Source organism: Diaporthe batatas (assembly GCF_019321695.1).
Source record: "Diaporthe batatas strain CRI 302-4 chromosome Unknown Contig00031, whole genome shotgun sequence".
Taxonomy (NCBI): Eukaryota; Fungi; Ascomycota; class Sordariomycetes; order Diaporthales; family Diaporthaceae; genus Diaporthe; species Diaporthe batatas.
Window position 1 is genome coordinate 25,403 of NW_025408578.1, and position 16,486 is coordinate 41,888.

General features: G+C 59.3%; 5 protein-coding genes across 5 annotated transcripts; 1 reads left to right on the forward strand and 4 right to left on the reverse strand.

Moving 5' to 3' along the window:
* Positions 1 to 98: 98 nt before the first annotated feature.
* On the reverse strand, positions 99 to 4,066 carry KVR01_013767 (uncharacterized protein; the record flags this gene model as incomplete). The annotated part of the gene is made up of 4 exons (XM_044794830.1): positions 99 to 3,009; positions 3,081 to 3,256; positions 3,372 to 3,589; positions 3,895 to 4,066. The coding sequence occupies 4 exons, from the start codon at positions 4,064 to 4,066 to the stop codon at positions 99 to 101; spliced, it is 3,477 nt and encodes a 1,158-aa protein (XP_044637305.1).
* A 1,699-nt stretch (positions 4,067 to 5,765) lies between these two features.
* On the reverse strand, positions 5,766 to 6,968 carry KVR01_013732 (ribosome dissociation factor DOM34; the record flags this gene model as incomplete). Its single annotated transcript, XM_044792104.1, has 1 exon — positions 5,766 to 6,968. The coding sequence occupies one exon, from the start codon at positions 6,966 to 6,968 to the stop codon at positions 5,766 to 5,768; it is 1,203 nt and encodes a 400-aa protein (XP_044637270.1).
* A 420-nt stretch (positions 6,969 to 7,388) lies between these two features.
* On the forward strand, positions 7,389 to 9,198 carry KVR01_013746 (uncharacterized protein). The gene is made up of 5 exons (XM_044791828.1): positions 7,389 to 7,857; positions 7,951 to 8,061; positions 8,151 to 8,171; positions 8,240 to 9,012; positions 9,177 to 9,198. The coding sequence occupies exons 1-4, from the start codon at positions 7,684 to 7,686 to the stop codon at positions 8,372 to 8,374; spliced, it is 441 nt and encodes a 146-aa protein (XP_044637284.1). The 5' UTR covers positions 7,389 to 7,683; the 3' UTR covers positions 8,375 to 9,012; positions 9,177 to 9,198.
* Positions 9,199 to 11,340: 2,142 nt separating this feature from the next.
* On the reverse strand, positions 11,341 to 13,141 carry KVR01_013748 (uncharacterized protein; the record flags this gene model as incomplete). The annotated part of the gene is made up of 6 exons (XM_044788410.1): positions 11,341 to 11,829; positions 11,917 to 12,134; positions 12,209 to 12,319; positions 12,399 to 12,593; positions 12,678 to 12,886; positions 13,104 to 13,141. The coding sequence occupies 6 exons, from the start codon at positions 13,139 to 13,141 to the stop codon at positions 11,341 to 11,343; spliced, it is 1,260 nt and encodes a 419-aa protein (XP_044637286.1).
* A 1,287-nt stretch (positions 13,142 to 14,428) lies between these two features.
* On the reverse strand, positions 14,429 to 16,481 carry KVR01_013726 (uncharacterized protein). Its single transcript, XM_044789924.1, has 2 exons — positions 15,700 to 16,481; positions 14,429 to 15,595 (listed from the first exon to the last, which is right to left on the reverse strand). The coding sequence occupies exon 2, from the start codon at positions 15,495 to 15,497 to the stop codon at positions 15,075 to 15,077; it is 423 nt and encodes a 140-aa protein (XP_044637264.1). The 5' UTR covers positions 15,498 to 15,595; positions 15,700 to 16,481; the 3' UTR covers positions 14,429 to 15,074.
* Positions 16,482 to 16,486: the final 5 nt, after the last annotated feature.

A 16,486-nucleotide genomic window follows, 5' to 3' on the forward strand; every position in this document is an offset into this window, starting at 1 on the left:
AAACTGCAACCAATGAAACATACCCAGTGACGGTCCCAACCACCAGCTCGGGCCCCAGGGAGGCGCCCGAGAATGTTCGACCCGTCGATCGCCGTGTATTACCTAGTCTCATCATACGCCACGCTCCCACAGCGGCCGCAGACCAGTCTCTGGCGGCCTTGGACCCTCTTGGACCTGAACTTCTTTGCCCCACACTTGCGACATGGGACGTCGTCGCCGTCCCCGCTGCTCTGGCGGCCAGCCTCGCTGTCGCTCGTCAACTCGGAGCTGAGCCTGCTGACGACGGAATCAGCCGGGGCAAGCCGGTTTTCATCCTGTGACGTCACGGTGCTCAGATGCGAGGCGCCACGCTGCACCTCGGCTGGCCGCCGCTCAAACCCAGGCACCGGGGGTCGCGTATCGCCGCCCGACGAGAGGGGCATCGTCGAGGACCTCGACGCCGCCAGGCTCTTCCGCCGGGGCCCCTCGGGCGCGGCCTCGCCGTTCTCGGCCCCAGGCGCCACGGCATCACTGGCGGCCCTCTGGTGGCCCTTAGCCCCCGTGTTGGACTTCCCATCCCCGTTCGACCCTCTGAGCCCGGCCAGCCCCTTCCAGCGGTTCAGGTTCCAGAACCCGTAGCTTGCCCCGGCTGGGTCGAGCCGCAGGGCTTCCGACCCGTCGTCAGCGGGCCTAAAGCTGAACGAGGGCACTGGCGGAGGCGTTGGGGCATCGTCGGCCTTTTTGGAGCCCCTGCGGTCTCTGGTCGTTGACGGCCGGGGCTTGGCCTGGGGGGAATCCTCCCGAGGATTGTTCTTGTCCGCCACCGTGCCCTCCTCGGCTGTAGGGCCCAATGATGACGGGCTAGGCGTCGCCTTTGTGTCGGCAGCGTTGGCTGTCTTTGGCCGCAGCCGGCCGCTTGCCACGCTGTTTGTGGGACTGCCGGGAGGGTCATTGACGCCCGCAGGGATCCGCGCAGAGGCTGTCGCGTACTGCTGCTTCCTGGCATCTGCCGCCAGATTTGCGCGGCTGCCGCTGGCCGTTGGCCGCTGGTCCTTGCCGGGGGACATGCTCCGCTCGCTCCGCACGGGGGTGCCTATGCTTCCAGCAACCGACTGGGGCCTGCCGCTTCCCTCAATGTCCTGACGCCAGCTCAGAATCATGTCAGAGGACAGCTTCGGCGTGCCCGGCGCGCCCCACGCGATGCCCGGCGGAAGCGCCGCAGGCTGCCCGGCTCCGGTGCTCAGACTACCGCGCCGTGAGTGTGCAGCGCTGCCGGCGCTCGTCCTGGTCCTGATGCTGGATGAGCGGACCACCCCTGGGCCGAGGCCACCGCCGGTCTTCCTGGAGAAGGTGCTTCCCGTCTCCCAGCTCTCGTGACGCCGCTTCGCAAAGGCACAGTCCTGCCGGAAGACCTTGATGATCCCTTGGTCGTCCGAGGTCACGATGATGTTGCCACCGTTGTGGGACTTGCGAGCGAGGTAAGCAGGCGAGTAATCAGTCTTCCTGACCAGGCCCGGCGTCGGCAGGGAGCTGTCGGGGTCCTGCGCCCTCTCCTGGCTGCCCGCGTCTGACGGGGCGGCCTGAGACGACGTCGCGGCGGCCTCGTCCGAGGGCATCAGGGTGACCGGTGGGGGGTTGCACAGGTCGTAGATGGGGTCCCCCGACTCGCTCAGGAGCTGCCTGGTCTTGACCGGGGCAAAGAGGGCCGTCGTGACGATGTCGCCGTGCGCGTCGAAGCTTTCGCTCGGGTGCTTGCTGGAATCGCCAATGACCGATGCGCCCACCTTCCAGATGAACGTCTTCCTGTTCTCGCTGCCGCTGATGACATACTGTGCGTCGTCGCTGAAGCTGGCGCTGATTTGCGTGCAGGCGTTCTCGTGGCCCTTGAACTTGACATCGAGGCTGCCGTCCTTCAGGTTGTAGACCCGGATCCTCGAGTCGTTGGTTGATACCATGATCTTGACCTCACCAGGCTCTGTGCCACCCGAGCCGCCCGAGGTGAGGGGCATGGTCATGGTCTGTATTCCGGTGATCTTGCTCCCCTTGGAGTTCTTGCCCCGCGAGCTTTTTGCGTGTATTTGGCTGTGGAACTTGAGGCCCTCGGTGTCGTAGACCATGCACAGGCCGTTCAGGAGGCCCGCGATCGCAAACTTGCCGTCCGGGGCGAATGCCACCGCGGTGATCAGGTCCGGCAGGCGGACGCTGTAGGCGACGGCCTTGTCAGGTATGCTCCACAGCCGCAGCGTCATGTCCAGGCTTCCTGCGAGGAAGAAGCGGTCGTCTGTGGGGTGGAAGGCCACCTTGGTGACCACGTCCTTGTGCTTGAACGTGCAGAGGCACTCGTCGCGGCTGGTGTGCCAGAGCCTCACCGACTTGTCCATGCTGGTGGAGAGGAGGAAGTTGTTCTTGCTCCAGCTCAGGTCGAGGATCTCGTTCACGTGGCCCTGGAGCTCACGGAACGGGCGTCCGACAAAGACCGGGGTCGACAGCCTCTCGCCGACGGGACAGGTAGCGGCCTCGTCCTCCTCCTGCGCCCGCCGCTCCTCCTGGGTCGATATGACGGCCCACATCCTGACAACCATGTCCTTCCCGGCGGCGGCCAGGTATTTCCCATCCTTGGAGAACTCGGTAGCCCAAATGGCGCCGCCAGTGCGCTCCCTCCTCCTGCCACCGGCACCGGCCACGGAGACGGTGACGACGGGGACCTTGGACCCTGGTTGTGTGCCGTCGCCGTCGCCGCCGTCCAGCTTGGGGTGGGTGCCAACGAGCTCCTGGGCGAGGAACATGCGGTTGAACTCGCGCTCGTGGTTCTTTTTGTGGTTGGCGCGGACGCGAATGTACCTCGGGGGCTCCTTGTGGCGGGGGATGAACCCCCCCGCGTCGACATTATCGGAGAAAACGCGGGCATCTGCGCCGTCCATTCGGGACTCGCCATTGAACTCGGACTCGCTGTCGTGTATGGAGTCGACATCGCCCCTAGCTTTCCTCGTGGTGCGCATTCCGAGCCGACTGAGAAACGATGGACCCTTCCTGTGCGGAGCAAGAGACGATCAGCAACTTAAAATGCCACAGGCGGGGAGGGCAGAGAAGGATGGATTTACTTCTTGTCCCTGGCAACATCGCCAGGAGGGTTGTTCTGTCTGGCGCTCAGGTCTGAGCTCTGGCGCGGGATAGTCTCGAGGGGTTCCGAAGTGTCATCTGACTTTGTAGGAGCGACTCCCCAGGATCGAGGTTGCCTGGAGGGGATGGACTCGGTATTGGTTCGCAGGAAGATGTGCTAGAAGCGAACACTGTCATCAGCCAGACAGACCCGCAGGATCGGGGTACTCGACGAGCGCAGGCAGGGCTTCGGGGCTTTATGTCGGCGGGAAGAAGTTGGGCAAAAGACGTACTTGTGACAGCGGGTCGACGCCGGGGTTGCTGGACGGAGAGTGGGCAGGCTGTGGTATGCTGGTGGCAGAGGGTTTCGCAGTGCCGGCGTGAGGATCCTTGTCCTTGTCCTTGTCTCTGGTCACGGTGACGGCAGAAGAAGGCGTGGGTGGGATTACGGTTGTGGCGGTGGTCGGAGTCGGGGTGGAGGACGGAGACGGTGTGGAAGTATTGTGGTTGCCTGTTGGTTTGTGTGGCGCTGTCAGCTTGGTCGAATCCTACGGAAGAGGGCCGACAAGGGGCGATGTCTGGGGGCATTGGACGGCATAGAGCGTGGCGGTGAGTCCGGGAACGGGCGGCGCAGGACGGAGACGGGAACGGGGAGAGACACGGGGCATGGCGTGCGTCGATGGAGGGCGCCACGCATGCGGCGGCTGCTGGGCCCGGGGCTGGGGCTGGTTTTCTCTGGCATGTGGGCAGAAGGATTCTGCTGTGGGGCGGCGAGGAGGAGAGAGAGGAGTGTACATAGATAGTACCATGACTTACCTGGGATGGGCGTGAGACCGTGGGAAGGGGAGGGGGAGGGGGAGGGCGTGGACGACGATGCGGAGGAGATGGTGTTGAGAGGCGGGATGAGGGCATTCTGGGCAGAGCGCGAGCCCGAGGGGCCGTGTCGAGGACCGTGGGAGGTCTTTATGGGGGGAGGGTGAGGTGCCATATTTCCATCATGTATGATGGCACACGCACAGCCGCGCGCCCGTGCCCGTGGGGTTGGTGGGCTGGACCCGTGTGGACTGTCGGACTCGTCGAGACTTGTCGGTTGTTTGGTTGGTTGGCAGGTGGTGAGGAGGAACGCTGGCACGCTGGCACGTCTGTTGTTTGTCCGGCCGGGGGTCGGTCTGTCCGTCCGTCTGTGCAGTCCGATGTGCAATAATACTGAGGGGTGGGGAGGGGCGTGGGCCAGGGGGGGAGACGATTATTAGCGACAGCACGGGGCAAGAAGAAGGGGGAGGGGAGGTGAGGAGAGGGGGAGGTGGTAAAAGGTCGAGGTAAGGTTGAGGTCGAGGTCGAGGTGACAGCAGGCTGACAGGAGGAGGAGGAGGAGGAACTGTGTGTTGTGCGAGTGAGCTCTGTCACCCGCTGGTGCTACTAGTACAGTAAAGTGACTTGACTGCACAAGCTCAATCACAAAAAAGGACAGGACCCACACTGCGAGGGGCGAGCCAAGATGCGAAATGGCAGATGGCAGCCGGCGCCAGGGAACCCCAGCCAGCAATTCCAACGGCCCCAAGGGCCCTGCGGGCTGGGCGAGCTGGTGTGGGCCGGGTCGGTGCATGGGGCAGTCTGGTGGGGTAAAGACGGTGGGTGGCAGACCGTGACAAGCCAAACGTTCCGTACTCGCTTATCGTACTCGGTACGGAGTACCTCCGTACTAATCCTGCAGCCCACCGTACCAATCAAATCCAACGTATTATACTTTGAATATGCTGCTCCGCGTGCCAGTCGCATCCCGAGCCGCATGCAGCGAGCGACATGTCGGCACATTGGTAGGCAGACCGTCAGACCGTCAGACCGTCAGACCGTGTCATCCTACTCGAGTGTGAACAAGTGTCAACGATTGTGTGAATGCCTTGCTCAAGTGCACCGCCACAAAGTCTGCCCCGTCACAGTCCGTGAAACAGACACCCGTGAAACAGCTTTGCATCCGTCCAGCCGTCCTCATTGTTTGGTACCGGGTCACATGCCCGGCGGCGGCGGCAACACACACAAGGATGGGATGAGACCAAGGCCAAACCCGGCCCCGAATCCAGAATGACAGCCCGGGGGCCCAAACTCAATCGCCCGTAGGGCTGCAAAACCCCCCGGCGCCCCAATAAGCTTTCCCCCTCTTGCCTCGGCTCGGGGCCTGGCTTACTACGCACCTGGGCAGTCGGGGCAGTGCCTAGATACTTAAGTACCCAGTCATCAATCATGTGTTGACAGCTTATCCACCCCTGGCTCCATTTGCATGTGTTCGCAAAAGGCAGGACTACACAAAACATGTGCCGTCGTCTGTAGGTCGTGACCGTGGCAGCATGAGACCGCCACACTTGGCTGCGGGACATACACTTCGGCAGCCCAGGCGAAATAAGATCCCGAGCATTCCACCCTCCCGCGGCTTCCGGCTGTTGTGTGCCCTGATGTCAATCGGCCCCATGGCCTCCCCTTGCCTTGTGCACACACGTGGCACGCGTTTCCGGCCGGTCAAAACCGGGAGGTTCGCGCGGGCCCGGGTCCATGTTGCCTCGCGCCTGCACCGGATCGGGTGGATGGCGGCGGTCTGACTGACCTCTGTCTCTCCCTCCCTCTGCACCACCCATGCCCTGCAGACAGACAGTATTGCGCTGGTGGCTGTCTCGAGCTGTGGGCCTTGAGAATCATATGATCATGTCGCCGTCCTCTGCCCCACCCCCGCCGGCCTCGTCATCCGACTCGTCCAGGTCGTGCATCGGGTACGTCAGGATCGCCGCGATGCCGCCCAGGCTGCCCAGCCTCTGCCCGCTCTCGTGATCGCTGCTCAGCACCCTGGCGTCGCCCCCGTCCTCCTTGACCTTGTCGACCATGGCCACGTAGCGCTTCCTCGTGGCAATGTCCTGGCTGCGGAAGAGGTCGTTGTTGACCAGGAGCACCCCGCCGCCCCGCCCCACCGCGCCCTCCATGACGGCCTTGTCGACCGGCCGGATGCCGTACCACGCCCTGCCGTCGTCCTTGCGCAGCCTCTCGCCCAGCTCGTCCAGGTACTTGGTCTCCGACGCCGACTTGCGCTCCTTCATCAGGGACAGCACCTCCTTGCTCTTGAGGATCTCGTTGAGCGAGTAGACGTTGCCGCTGCTGGCGTGCGTGACCACGGCGTTCCTCGCGAGGGCCAGCAGCTTCTTGTCGGCCAGGCGCGCGCCCTCGTCCAGGATGTACTGCCTGAAGTTGTTGGCGACGTAGCCGGGGCTGGCGATCAGCAGCGGCCGGGGCTGGGAGAAGTCGATGGCGCGCAGCAGGGTGGCGAGCGTCTTCTCGAAGAAGCGGCGCGTGCTCCTGTCGTCCTTGGAGGAGGCCGAGGCCTTGCGGGGGAACGTGCTCTGGACGCGGGACTTGACCAGCGTCTGGTACTCGGTGATGAGGCAGATGTTGGCGACGCCCTCCTGCATGACGACGGCAGCGACGGCGCCGTCCCTGTCCTGGTTGAGGGCGTCGCGCAGGGTCTGGAGGGCGACCGAGTCCCAGCCGTGCTTCTTCCACAGGGTGAAGGGGCGGTTGAGCTCGAGGTCGAGGGTGTGGTACTGGCCGCGGCTGACAAAGGCGTTGTCGGTGGCGACGCGGCCGCTGACGTGCAGGGAGGAGGCGGCGGGGTCGAAGAAGGTGGAGGTGACGGTGATGGTCAGGTCGGTGTGGACGCGCTCGGTGGCAGACGAGCCGGTGGCGGACTCCTTGGCGACCTTGCGGATGGCGTGGGCGCGCACGACGTCGTCGGGGGCGATGAGGTTGTTGGCGTGCCACATGTCCTCGGGGTCGGTGGGCATGAGCTGGACCGAGTCCTCGCCGAGGTCCTCGATCTTGTGGATCTTTTTGGCGTTGACGAGCTGCATGGCGCTGCTGTGTGTGGAGTAGAGCTCTCCGTTTTCTCCTTCCTCTTTCCCCTGGTACGGGTCTGCAGTCAGGCTGCTCTGTTAGATGGTGACAGTGTTGTAATGGCAGAATGGTGAGTGGTTGGTGATGACTTCCAAGGTTGGAAGATGTGGGATGGAGGGGTAAGGACTGCCCCCACTGGAAGCAAGCACTCAGGTGGTGCTGATGTCACGGATGTGGTATGAAGAGGTGAGATAGCGGGTACATGTGTATGTACATTGTGCCTGGGAGCGCAATGTAGAGGTGGGGCAGTCCTGGCCCAAGCTTTGTACCGCGTACGGAGTAGCTCTGGGCCTCTGCAGATGTCCCCCAAGACAAGCAGCTGGCCAGGTCTCTGCTGCACAGCCAAATTGCCACAGATAAAGTCACCAACCAAGTGTGGCCTCCAGGTCCAGGTGGCATGTTCTCAGTACCCTGCCTGCCTGCCAGCCTTCTTGGAGGTGGCGTCAGTTTGCCCTAATGAGGAGTACCTCGCAGATTGTGCCTGGATTGGATGCTCGGCTGCATCCTGATAAGAAGCAATTTATAAACGCCCAGCCGCCAGGGCCAGGCAGCCAAGGTGAAGCCGACAGGATGGATGGATACTAAGTAGATAACATCTCGAGTGGATGTGGTCCACCCTGCTGCTACTGTGTACCTGCATCAACTCGTGGCCTGCCGATCAATCAGCCCAACATGAGGAACGGCGTCTTCACCCTCGTGGCTGTCACCGTCACGGCTCTGCTGGCCTTCTGGCTCATCTTTGACCCCTTCAACAGGGACTGGACCGCCCCCGCCTACCATCTCTCCGTCACACACACGGTTCTCTTTCAGTTCAAGGAGGACGCAGACCCCCAGGCCGTTCGAGATGTACGCTTGCCCTCTGCCGTCTTGGTCCAGTCGGTCTCATTTGAATTGTCATGACAACTGCTGACCTCGGACATGATGGATGCGTGGGAATAGGTGTGTGGCGGGATGATGGCCCTCAGGACTGCCTGCGTGAACCCTTCCACGCTGCAGCCCTACATCAAGTCACTCACGGGTGGAAGGGACAATTCTCCCGAGGGGCACCAGGTCAGTCAGAAGAGTACCGCCATCATCTGCAGCTACCTACTGTTACTGTACATTGGAGACGAGATGCTAATACGGTGGGCGTGTCACAGCGTGGGGCCACACATGGATTTGTAGGTGATGTCTCTTCTCTGCCTCTGCTTGTCATAACCTGAGCTGAACTTGTGTTTGCTGGCCAAAGGTGGTCGAGTTCGCCAGCACCCAAGACCGCGACTACTATGTCACCCAGGACCCAGCCCACCAGAAGCTCAGGAAGAGGATCTCGTCGCTGGTCCAAGATGTGGTGGTGGTGGACTGGGAGAACGGCCGGTTTTGATGCCATGTTCAGAGGCAACTTGCAGTCGCAGCGGTTGCAGTCGGTCCCGGACCGGCCATGGTCTTATCACGCCGGGGGCGGGCCGGAAGCCTGAGCCCAAGCGTCCATCCCCACCTCCATGACCGTGCCGATGTTCGGAAGCCTAACGAAATGCCGGGTCCAGGGCCACCGACACTCCAGGTTGCATTGCAGTGCGGAGAGAGAGGAGGATCGAGAGCGTCTGGGGTACCCTCCCCTTGGTAGAGATAGAGTGTTGCACTTATTGTACGTACTATGGTATATATGACGTGACGTGACATGGGACAGAGCCTGTCAGACAATAAATATGAGAACGGAAATTCGCGCACCCTCAATCGGAAGGCGCGCACCCATCTGCTGACTAAGAAGTACTCTATACAGACTTCTTCTTCCACGAAAGGGCCGGCTGGGGCGAAGGGGGCGAGCCCCGGAGCGCGAAGCATAGCGGAGGGTCGTGAGTAGGGCCGGTAGGCACGACCCGAGTTCCCAGAGGACCAACCCGCCCTGTTTGTGGCCTCTAAAATCGCGAAGAACACTTATTTGTTGAAGTCGTGAGGACTTTGAGGTTCTGTGCTCTGATTGGCTGAATAGTAGGGAGGGTGCGCGCCTTCCGATTCTGGGTGCGCGAATTTCCGTTCTCATAAATATGCCTCTTTTTTGACCATGGTATAAATGAGACGCCCCTTCCCCGTCGCCTTAATCCAATCCGGTCCAACCTATGCCCCTCGTCGCCGTCACCACATTGTACTACAACAACTACTGTAGACTAACAAACCTCACTCAGCCCACCAACATCGCCACCAAACCACACACATCACACACACACATCACACACCATGGCTTCCCAGCTGACCCTCCAGACCAAGGTCAAGCTGCCCAGCGGCCACGAGATCCCCCAGCTGGGATATGGCGTAAGTGCAGTCCTGATGCTGCTGCTGCTGCTGCTGCTGCTTCTGTACTACTCTTGTGTGTTGGAACCACATTGCTAACATGAGATGATGTCTTACTTGTAGTTGTGGCAGACGTGAGATCTCCCCACCACCCACCCGTGCTCTCGTCCTCACTCACCACTTGGACTTGCTGACATGTTACTACTGCCCCACAGCCCTGAGGACGTTGCTGAGGGCGTCTGCATTGAGGCCGTCAACCTGGGCTACCGACACGTAAGTTCGTTTCCCAGTCCTCCACAGCCCAGCCATCGCTAACCTCTGGGAAGATCGACTCGGCCGCGGTCTACAAGAACGAGGCTGGCTGTGGTGCCGCCATCCGCAAGCTGGCCGCCACCGTCCCGCGCGACCAGATCTTCTTCACCTCAAAGGTGCCCGGCCGCACCCTGTCGTATGAGAACGCAAAGGCCCAGGTCGACAAGACCCTCGAGGTCACCGGGCTCGACTACATCGACCTCATGCTCCTGCACGCCCCCTACGGCGGGTCCAGCGTCCGCAAGGAGGCCTGGCGCGGCCTGGTCGAGTGCGTCGAGGAGGGCAAGGTCCGCAACATCGGCGTCTCCAACTACGGCGTCCACCACCTCGACGAGCTCGAGACCCACATCAAGGAGCTCGAGGCCGAGAGGGGCGGCCCGGGCAAGGGCGGCGTGCTGAGCGTCGGCCAGTGGGAGATCCACCCCTGGTGCGCCCGCAACGACATCGCCGAGTGGTGCCGCAAGCGCGGCGTCGCCGTCGAGGCATACAGCCCCCTCGTGCGCGGCGAGCGCTGGGGCGAGCCCGTCCTCAAGAAGCTGGCCCAGAAGTACAACAAGTCAGAGGCCCAGGTCCTGATCCGCTGGTCCCTCGACAAGGGCTACATCCCCCTGCCAAAGAGCGTCACCCCCGACAGGATCAAGCAGAACGCCGACGTCTACGACTTTGCCCTGACCCCCGAAGAGGTCAAGGAGCTCGAGACCACCGAGTACAAGCCCGTGTGCTGGGACCCAAACACCTCGCCCCTGGACAACTAGACACGTCCCTGTTTTTGTTGGTCTGTTGGTCTGTTGCTCGAGGGGCCTGGCCCTGGTGGTCTTGCCTGGCTTCCAAGCGAGATCGCGGTCTGGATGGGCGCCACACCATCGGCAACCCTAGAAAATAAATGCAGTGTCAGTTGGAACAAGAGCTCCGTCTCTCACCATGCTGGTCAATTTCCTTGCCTGCCATATCGTGTATGTAGTCGCAGCGAAGCCGACGCCCTCCAGATGTCAGACAGGAGCAAGCGCACAAGGCGCATGTGACCAGCGCAAGATTCGGTCACCATTTTTGAAGCGCAAAGTCACGTTACAAGAACCCCCGCGCCGGAATGAAGAATCCAGAGCCTCGGGGCAGGAGGCCAGCCACGGTGTCATTTCTTCATTGCCCTGGCTTGGAAGAAGAGAAGAAGCATGTCTATGCTACCAGCTAGATAGGAGTAGCCTACGTCTGCTGCCCAGATCTCGAGTGATGGCAACCATGTCTATGTTTTCCTCTCCACCTTTTCCCCCTCATTGAGTAGACACTTCGAATTCTCTCCTCTGGCATGTTTATTCGAGACCCGCCCAGTGAGCTGTCCACCGACCCGGTCGTGGGCCCCTCTCCAAAGCAGCGCATAATACTCTTCCACGGCAAACCTCCCTTGTGCTTCCGAATACCAGACAGAGAGAGAATCAAGGCTGTCGGGAGAAACATACACCCCGGAAGCCATGAAGAAAAAGTCGAAGCGAGGAGACTGAGAAAAAGAAAAGGCAAGACCGTGCGTGGGTCGAAGGTGGGCAAACAGCGCAACTGGTGGTCAAGGTCAGCCAGTATGAAGTGGGCAACGCTTCTGGTCCATTGAGCAGACTCGTTCGGCTGTTTTCTATGTGCCTGGTCTGGGACGAGTTAGGTCATGATCAGATGGTGGCGAGAAACCCTTGGGAGGAGTTGTAATAATATAACTTGCCTCGACAACCATGGCACATCGCGAACATGCTCACCGTCTGCTTACTTCTCCTTCTTGAACATGTCCTCGTCCACCTGCTCGGCCGCCTCGGAAGAATCCTTGGGCGAGTCCTTGGTCTGGTCACAGGCATGATCTAGCTCCGTCAAGGCAATGCCCGGCTGCTTCCTAGCACCAGCTCCGTCTCCGTGGACCCAGCTGTCGGTGTTGACGGTGAGTATTCCCCACAGACCAATGGGGATGGGGGAAAAGTCCACAGCCACAGCTGCCAGCAGGTTTCCGAGGCTGAACATGTAAGGGTACGTGGCCCAGAAGGCGCGGTAAGTAGGGACCATGCTGTAGACGTAGAAGGCGAGGAAGCCCAGGGCAATGACCGGGTGGTGCCTGAGACAAAGGGCCCATCCGGCCAGGTGGATCAGGGCCACCGGGACACGGAGGAGACGCATGAGAGTGACATAGACGATGTAGGGGTGGTTGTAGGTCTGGGGGACGTCAGTGAGAAACCTCCAGAAGTTCTGCAGCGTGTTGCGCTCCTAGCGGATACGCTGGTCGAGCATAGTCGAGGTGGTCTTGACAGTACGCCTGATGGTGGCCCCCTCCGTGTACTGGAAGCCAATGACATGGCCCCTCTGCAGCAGGTAGCGGGTGATGATGTTGTCTGATCCCGAGTTCAGGGGCCGGCCGGCCCAGGTCTCGGTGGTGAGGGCATGGATGAACTCGGGGTCCTGGAAGATGGCTGTGCGGCCAAGCCAGGTACAGCCTGCCAGGCACCACGTCCACTTGTTGCAGGCAAAGGCCGCAGTGCCACCACCACGGCCGCCAAAGAGGAATTTGGTACCTGCCAGACAGTCGGGTCAGTTTCAGTAGGCTGTATAAACACCGTTGTCTCCTGGGGGGTGGTCGAACACTCACCAGCAACCTCCCACGGGGTGACAATGTTCCTGTCCCGGCGCTCCTCTGGGATGTAGATTTCAATCGGGCCACCAGCCGCACCAACCTGGGGATCCTCGAAACAGGGGAGCACTATGAGCGGTGGAAGTGTCAGTCAGAGAATGTTCAAGCCAAGCCAGGCCAGGCCAAGGCAGGGAGGGTGTTTGCTTACTGCTCTTCAGAAGGCTGTCGGGCCAGAGGATCTGATCATCGGTGACGGCCATGATCTTGCCACTGGCAGCCTTGAATCCCATGGCTTGCTGGAGGCGGTGGCCACTGACGCCCTCATCAAGATGGACCACCTTGATCAAGGCACGATCCGCGATGCTCATGTCAAAGGACTCGATGACCGAGCGAACAGCCTGAACTGCGCATTGTCAACAGTCTGGGGAAATTGGGAGAACAGGCTGTGATGGCTCCGGTACGACGGAGTGTTTGGCATTTGTCTTACCGTAGTCGAAGGTAGTGACGAGAATAACCTCGTGGGGCTGGTTCTTGAGCCAGGACCTGAGGCATTTTTCGAAGATCGGGGGAGGACTCAGGAGCAGTGCCACGACCGAGACATCCTTGCTGGTGAAGAGAGGGTTATCGGGGATGGGGAACGGCTTGTACTTGGACTTGTACCAAGAAGCCACCTTGCTGTCGGCAGCGCCCCAAGCACTTGTGGGAGGAGAGATTAGTTCAGTTCATAGTGATGATTCGAAATAGTCCTCAGATACTTGCCAGACCATGTGGCCGAGGTGGAGCTTGACAGATACCAAGGACTGGTCGTGTTTCCGCGCTCTCAGTCGCGGGCGAAGGTCGTGTTAAGGAAGCAGTGTTTTGAAGACGTGTGTGAGGTGCCGGTCAAGACAGAGGATCGGTCAATTCAACTTACCGCATGAGACCAAGAATAGCCACGCCAGTGTGAGACATCATGCAAAAGAAAAGCAGGCGTCAGAGGTGTTGGACTGTAGGAAACCTGATGAGGTGCTTCGGTGTCAGGGGAGGACAAGATGTTGGGCCAAAACGTGCTTGGATGGCTGTGATTGGGGTTGGTGAAAGCAACAAGGTGCAAATCAAAGACAAGTTTCAAGGTTGCTATCAACAACAACTCGGACTAGAACCCTGGCCGCGCGATTTTGACGGCTTAACCAACGCGGGTGAGTCACCTGGTCTCATTCAAGGTTGAGCCTCTCAAGCTGTCAAACACTGGCACGCTTTGTTGGACGATATCACTTATGACTACACAGCTCTGACGTTCCATGTCCCCCCCTTCTATGGCCTGCCTCCTACCCAGTTGCAGTCGCCGCCGGGTGACTGCACATGTGGAGGTTGACAACAAACATTCCGAGGTTAGCACTCGACCGTTTTCTGCCCCCCATACGACTTGAGATTTAGCAGATACCCAGGTAGAGACAAGCTCATTCTGGCTTGCAGTGTGTCATGGCTTCTTGTCTTCTAAGGTTTGGTTTATAGCTTCCCAATGTGTTCGTTAATCCAAACAACTTTAGAATCATAGAATCACGAGGGATATGAGGCAGAATACTGCATTGGGCCTGGAATTACAGATGCTCGTTGGAAAGCCTATTATCCAACCTTGGAGGAACATGAAATATTTGAAATCTTATTCGCCTTCACCAGCGCTTCCATTTCAAATGTTATCCTGTCGACTATCAACCGTGCCGTACCTACCCTAGGGTAGGTAATGTGTCAGGCCGGTTATCCACAAAGTGAACCCGCTTCAACCACAATACACTATTTCATGCGGTATATCATCGCTTGGACTCGATGGGTTCGATCTGCATGCTTCTTCCAACAGCTTCATGCCCGCCAATCAATGTTAGAGTGGCTGTAATATATCAGACAAATTAGGCGACCAGCTTTAGGAGCGAAAGCGACCAGTTTGCCCACCCACAGGAGACAAGACCTTTGGGCATCGACCTGTCTTTCTGTCCCCCCCTCCTCCCCACAATGAGGAATCATGTGGCTGAAGATCCCTCCGAGGTACATGAAGCCTGCTTCTACACATGCATGGTCTACGTATGGAAACCTGAAGCGCGCCAGTTAGACTGAGAATTGATACATGACCTGCCCAGAGGCGGAGAAGTCTTGGAAACTCGATCCCGATGTATCACAGGATCTCTACCCGATGTTATACAAAATGAATCATGCTCGCTCATCCTGTATGCGTCATGGTTGGTGATAGAAACGGAAAACACGTAGGGGAAATATGCTTAGGTATATATAAACGACGTTGGAATCATGTCCCATGAATTAGAGATATATGTAGGTCTCGATGCACCGATGCAACTTTTCCCTCCTTGAGAAGTGTGTTTCTAGAATATTGGAACGTTGCACATGTGACATCCATGTACGGAAAGTCAGATCGAACATTGATTGCATGGTAAGATCCCACACCCCATCCCCCACCCGTCCAACCCCGCAGTCAAGATGACACTCTCGTTCCCTATACCGATCGTGCTTCTCATTTAGGAAGATGAGTCTAGCAAGACTGAGAGACAGTACTGGTCATGAGCCGACATCGTCTGAGCATCCTGCCATCAAGCACCCCTTTGTCTCCAGAACTCTCGGTTCACGATCCGCTGACGGATACCTAGCATGCGTAGAACCGACCAAGTCTCACCTTTATAGTCTCTGTGCGACAGCGACAAGTTACCAGTAGTTTCAAATGCTGATAGTTGGCCCAGTCTGTTTCGTGTAAGTCTTGTCGACACAAAATGTTACCGAGTCGAAGGTTGGACCCGGTAGTGTCACCATCATCATCTTGTCTTCTTCATCACAGGAGAAAGCTTCAAGAAAAGAAACAAAAGGTTTTTAAGTCAAGTTTGGAAAGACATTCAAATTCCTATTTACCACGGTCTTGTCCACCAGAGTTCATCCGCATCATCTCCTTGAGAGCCGCCGTCTCGGCTTCCTGCCTTGCCAGCCGAAGCTTCAGGTCATCCCGCTCCCGCGTCACACTCTCCAAGGCGACCTCCAGCTCCGTGATCCGGTCGAGGCGTTTCTGCCTGTACTTGCGCGCGGCGATGGTGTTGCGCTGGCGCTTGAGGACGACGTCTGGGTCCTCTTGCGGCTTGGCAGGCTGTCGACCGGCCCCGCTGGCGCCGACCGGCCGCGGGCTGTAGTCGGACAGGGAGGACGCTGGCGATTTGCTTCCCGAGGAATTGGTGGCGGCGATGGCGGTGTTGGCGGCAGTGGCGGTGGCAGAGATGGCCGTCAGGGCGGCTGCAGTGGTGACGGGCTCGAGGGTCTGAGTTGGCGTTCGCATGTGAGGGTGGTGGGCGCTGGGGTTGACGTGGCGTGTATGGTCAACAAAGAAATCTGGGATGTGGGTAGGTTCCGGGAGGGCGTCTATCAGGGCAGGGTCTGTGGTCACTTGTCAGCGTGCTGGTGCCCTCACGCATGATACTTTTATGTATGTGTGTATGTATGTATATATATATATATATACTATAAGGGGCCCAACTCACCAAAGGTAAAGTCCAGGTCGAGGGGGGGCACGGCAGGAGTAGTGTCTGCCGACGATTCCCAGGCTTGCCCAAACGACAGAGGGTCTTGGGAAGCATAAGTAGCTCCAGTGGTGTTGCCAGGCCAGAGCAGTGGCGACAGGAAATCCGCGCCCGAGGGTTCGAGCCCGAGCCCTGCCGCCGCCGAATGGTCTTGATGGAGACTGTAGTCGACGAAACTACTGCTGGGAAGGTCGGTAGAAGGCACTTGCCCCCTGGCGCGCCGCCGCTGCAGATGAGGATCCTGCAGCCACCATTGTTCGATACTGTAATGCGGCCTCTGGTGTCGAGGCCGGCTTCAAGTCTCCTGAGGAGATTGGGGGGGAGGATTGAGTGCGGTTGAGGCTATACCATCAACCCGGTGCAGTGGCTTGAGGAGGAGGAAGATAGGCATGTGAGAGTGGAGGCGAGGCCGTGGTCATCATTTATAGACAGACCACGACACTGTAACTATGCCGCCCCGGGCTCGAGGTTCGGTGCACGGTAACATCCCGCGGGCTGTAACATGCACCCGCCCCCTGCTCAGCCCCTCCCTTTGGACCTGGATTGGGAATAGCCAAAATGACTCATAGTGACTATCAAAGCCGCGGCGCAGACTGAAACCAGGATCCTGCCAATGGGGGATTGCTGGCAATCTTGGAGTCCCCACACACCGCCAGCACCGTCTCACCGGGGATATTGTACATTAGATACTGCATGTCAGCATGAGCAGCACAAACACTGCCGCCTAGTAAGCACCGTGCAGCTTCAG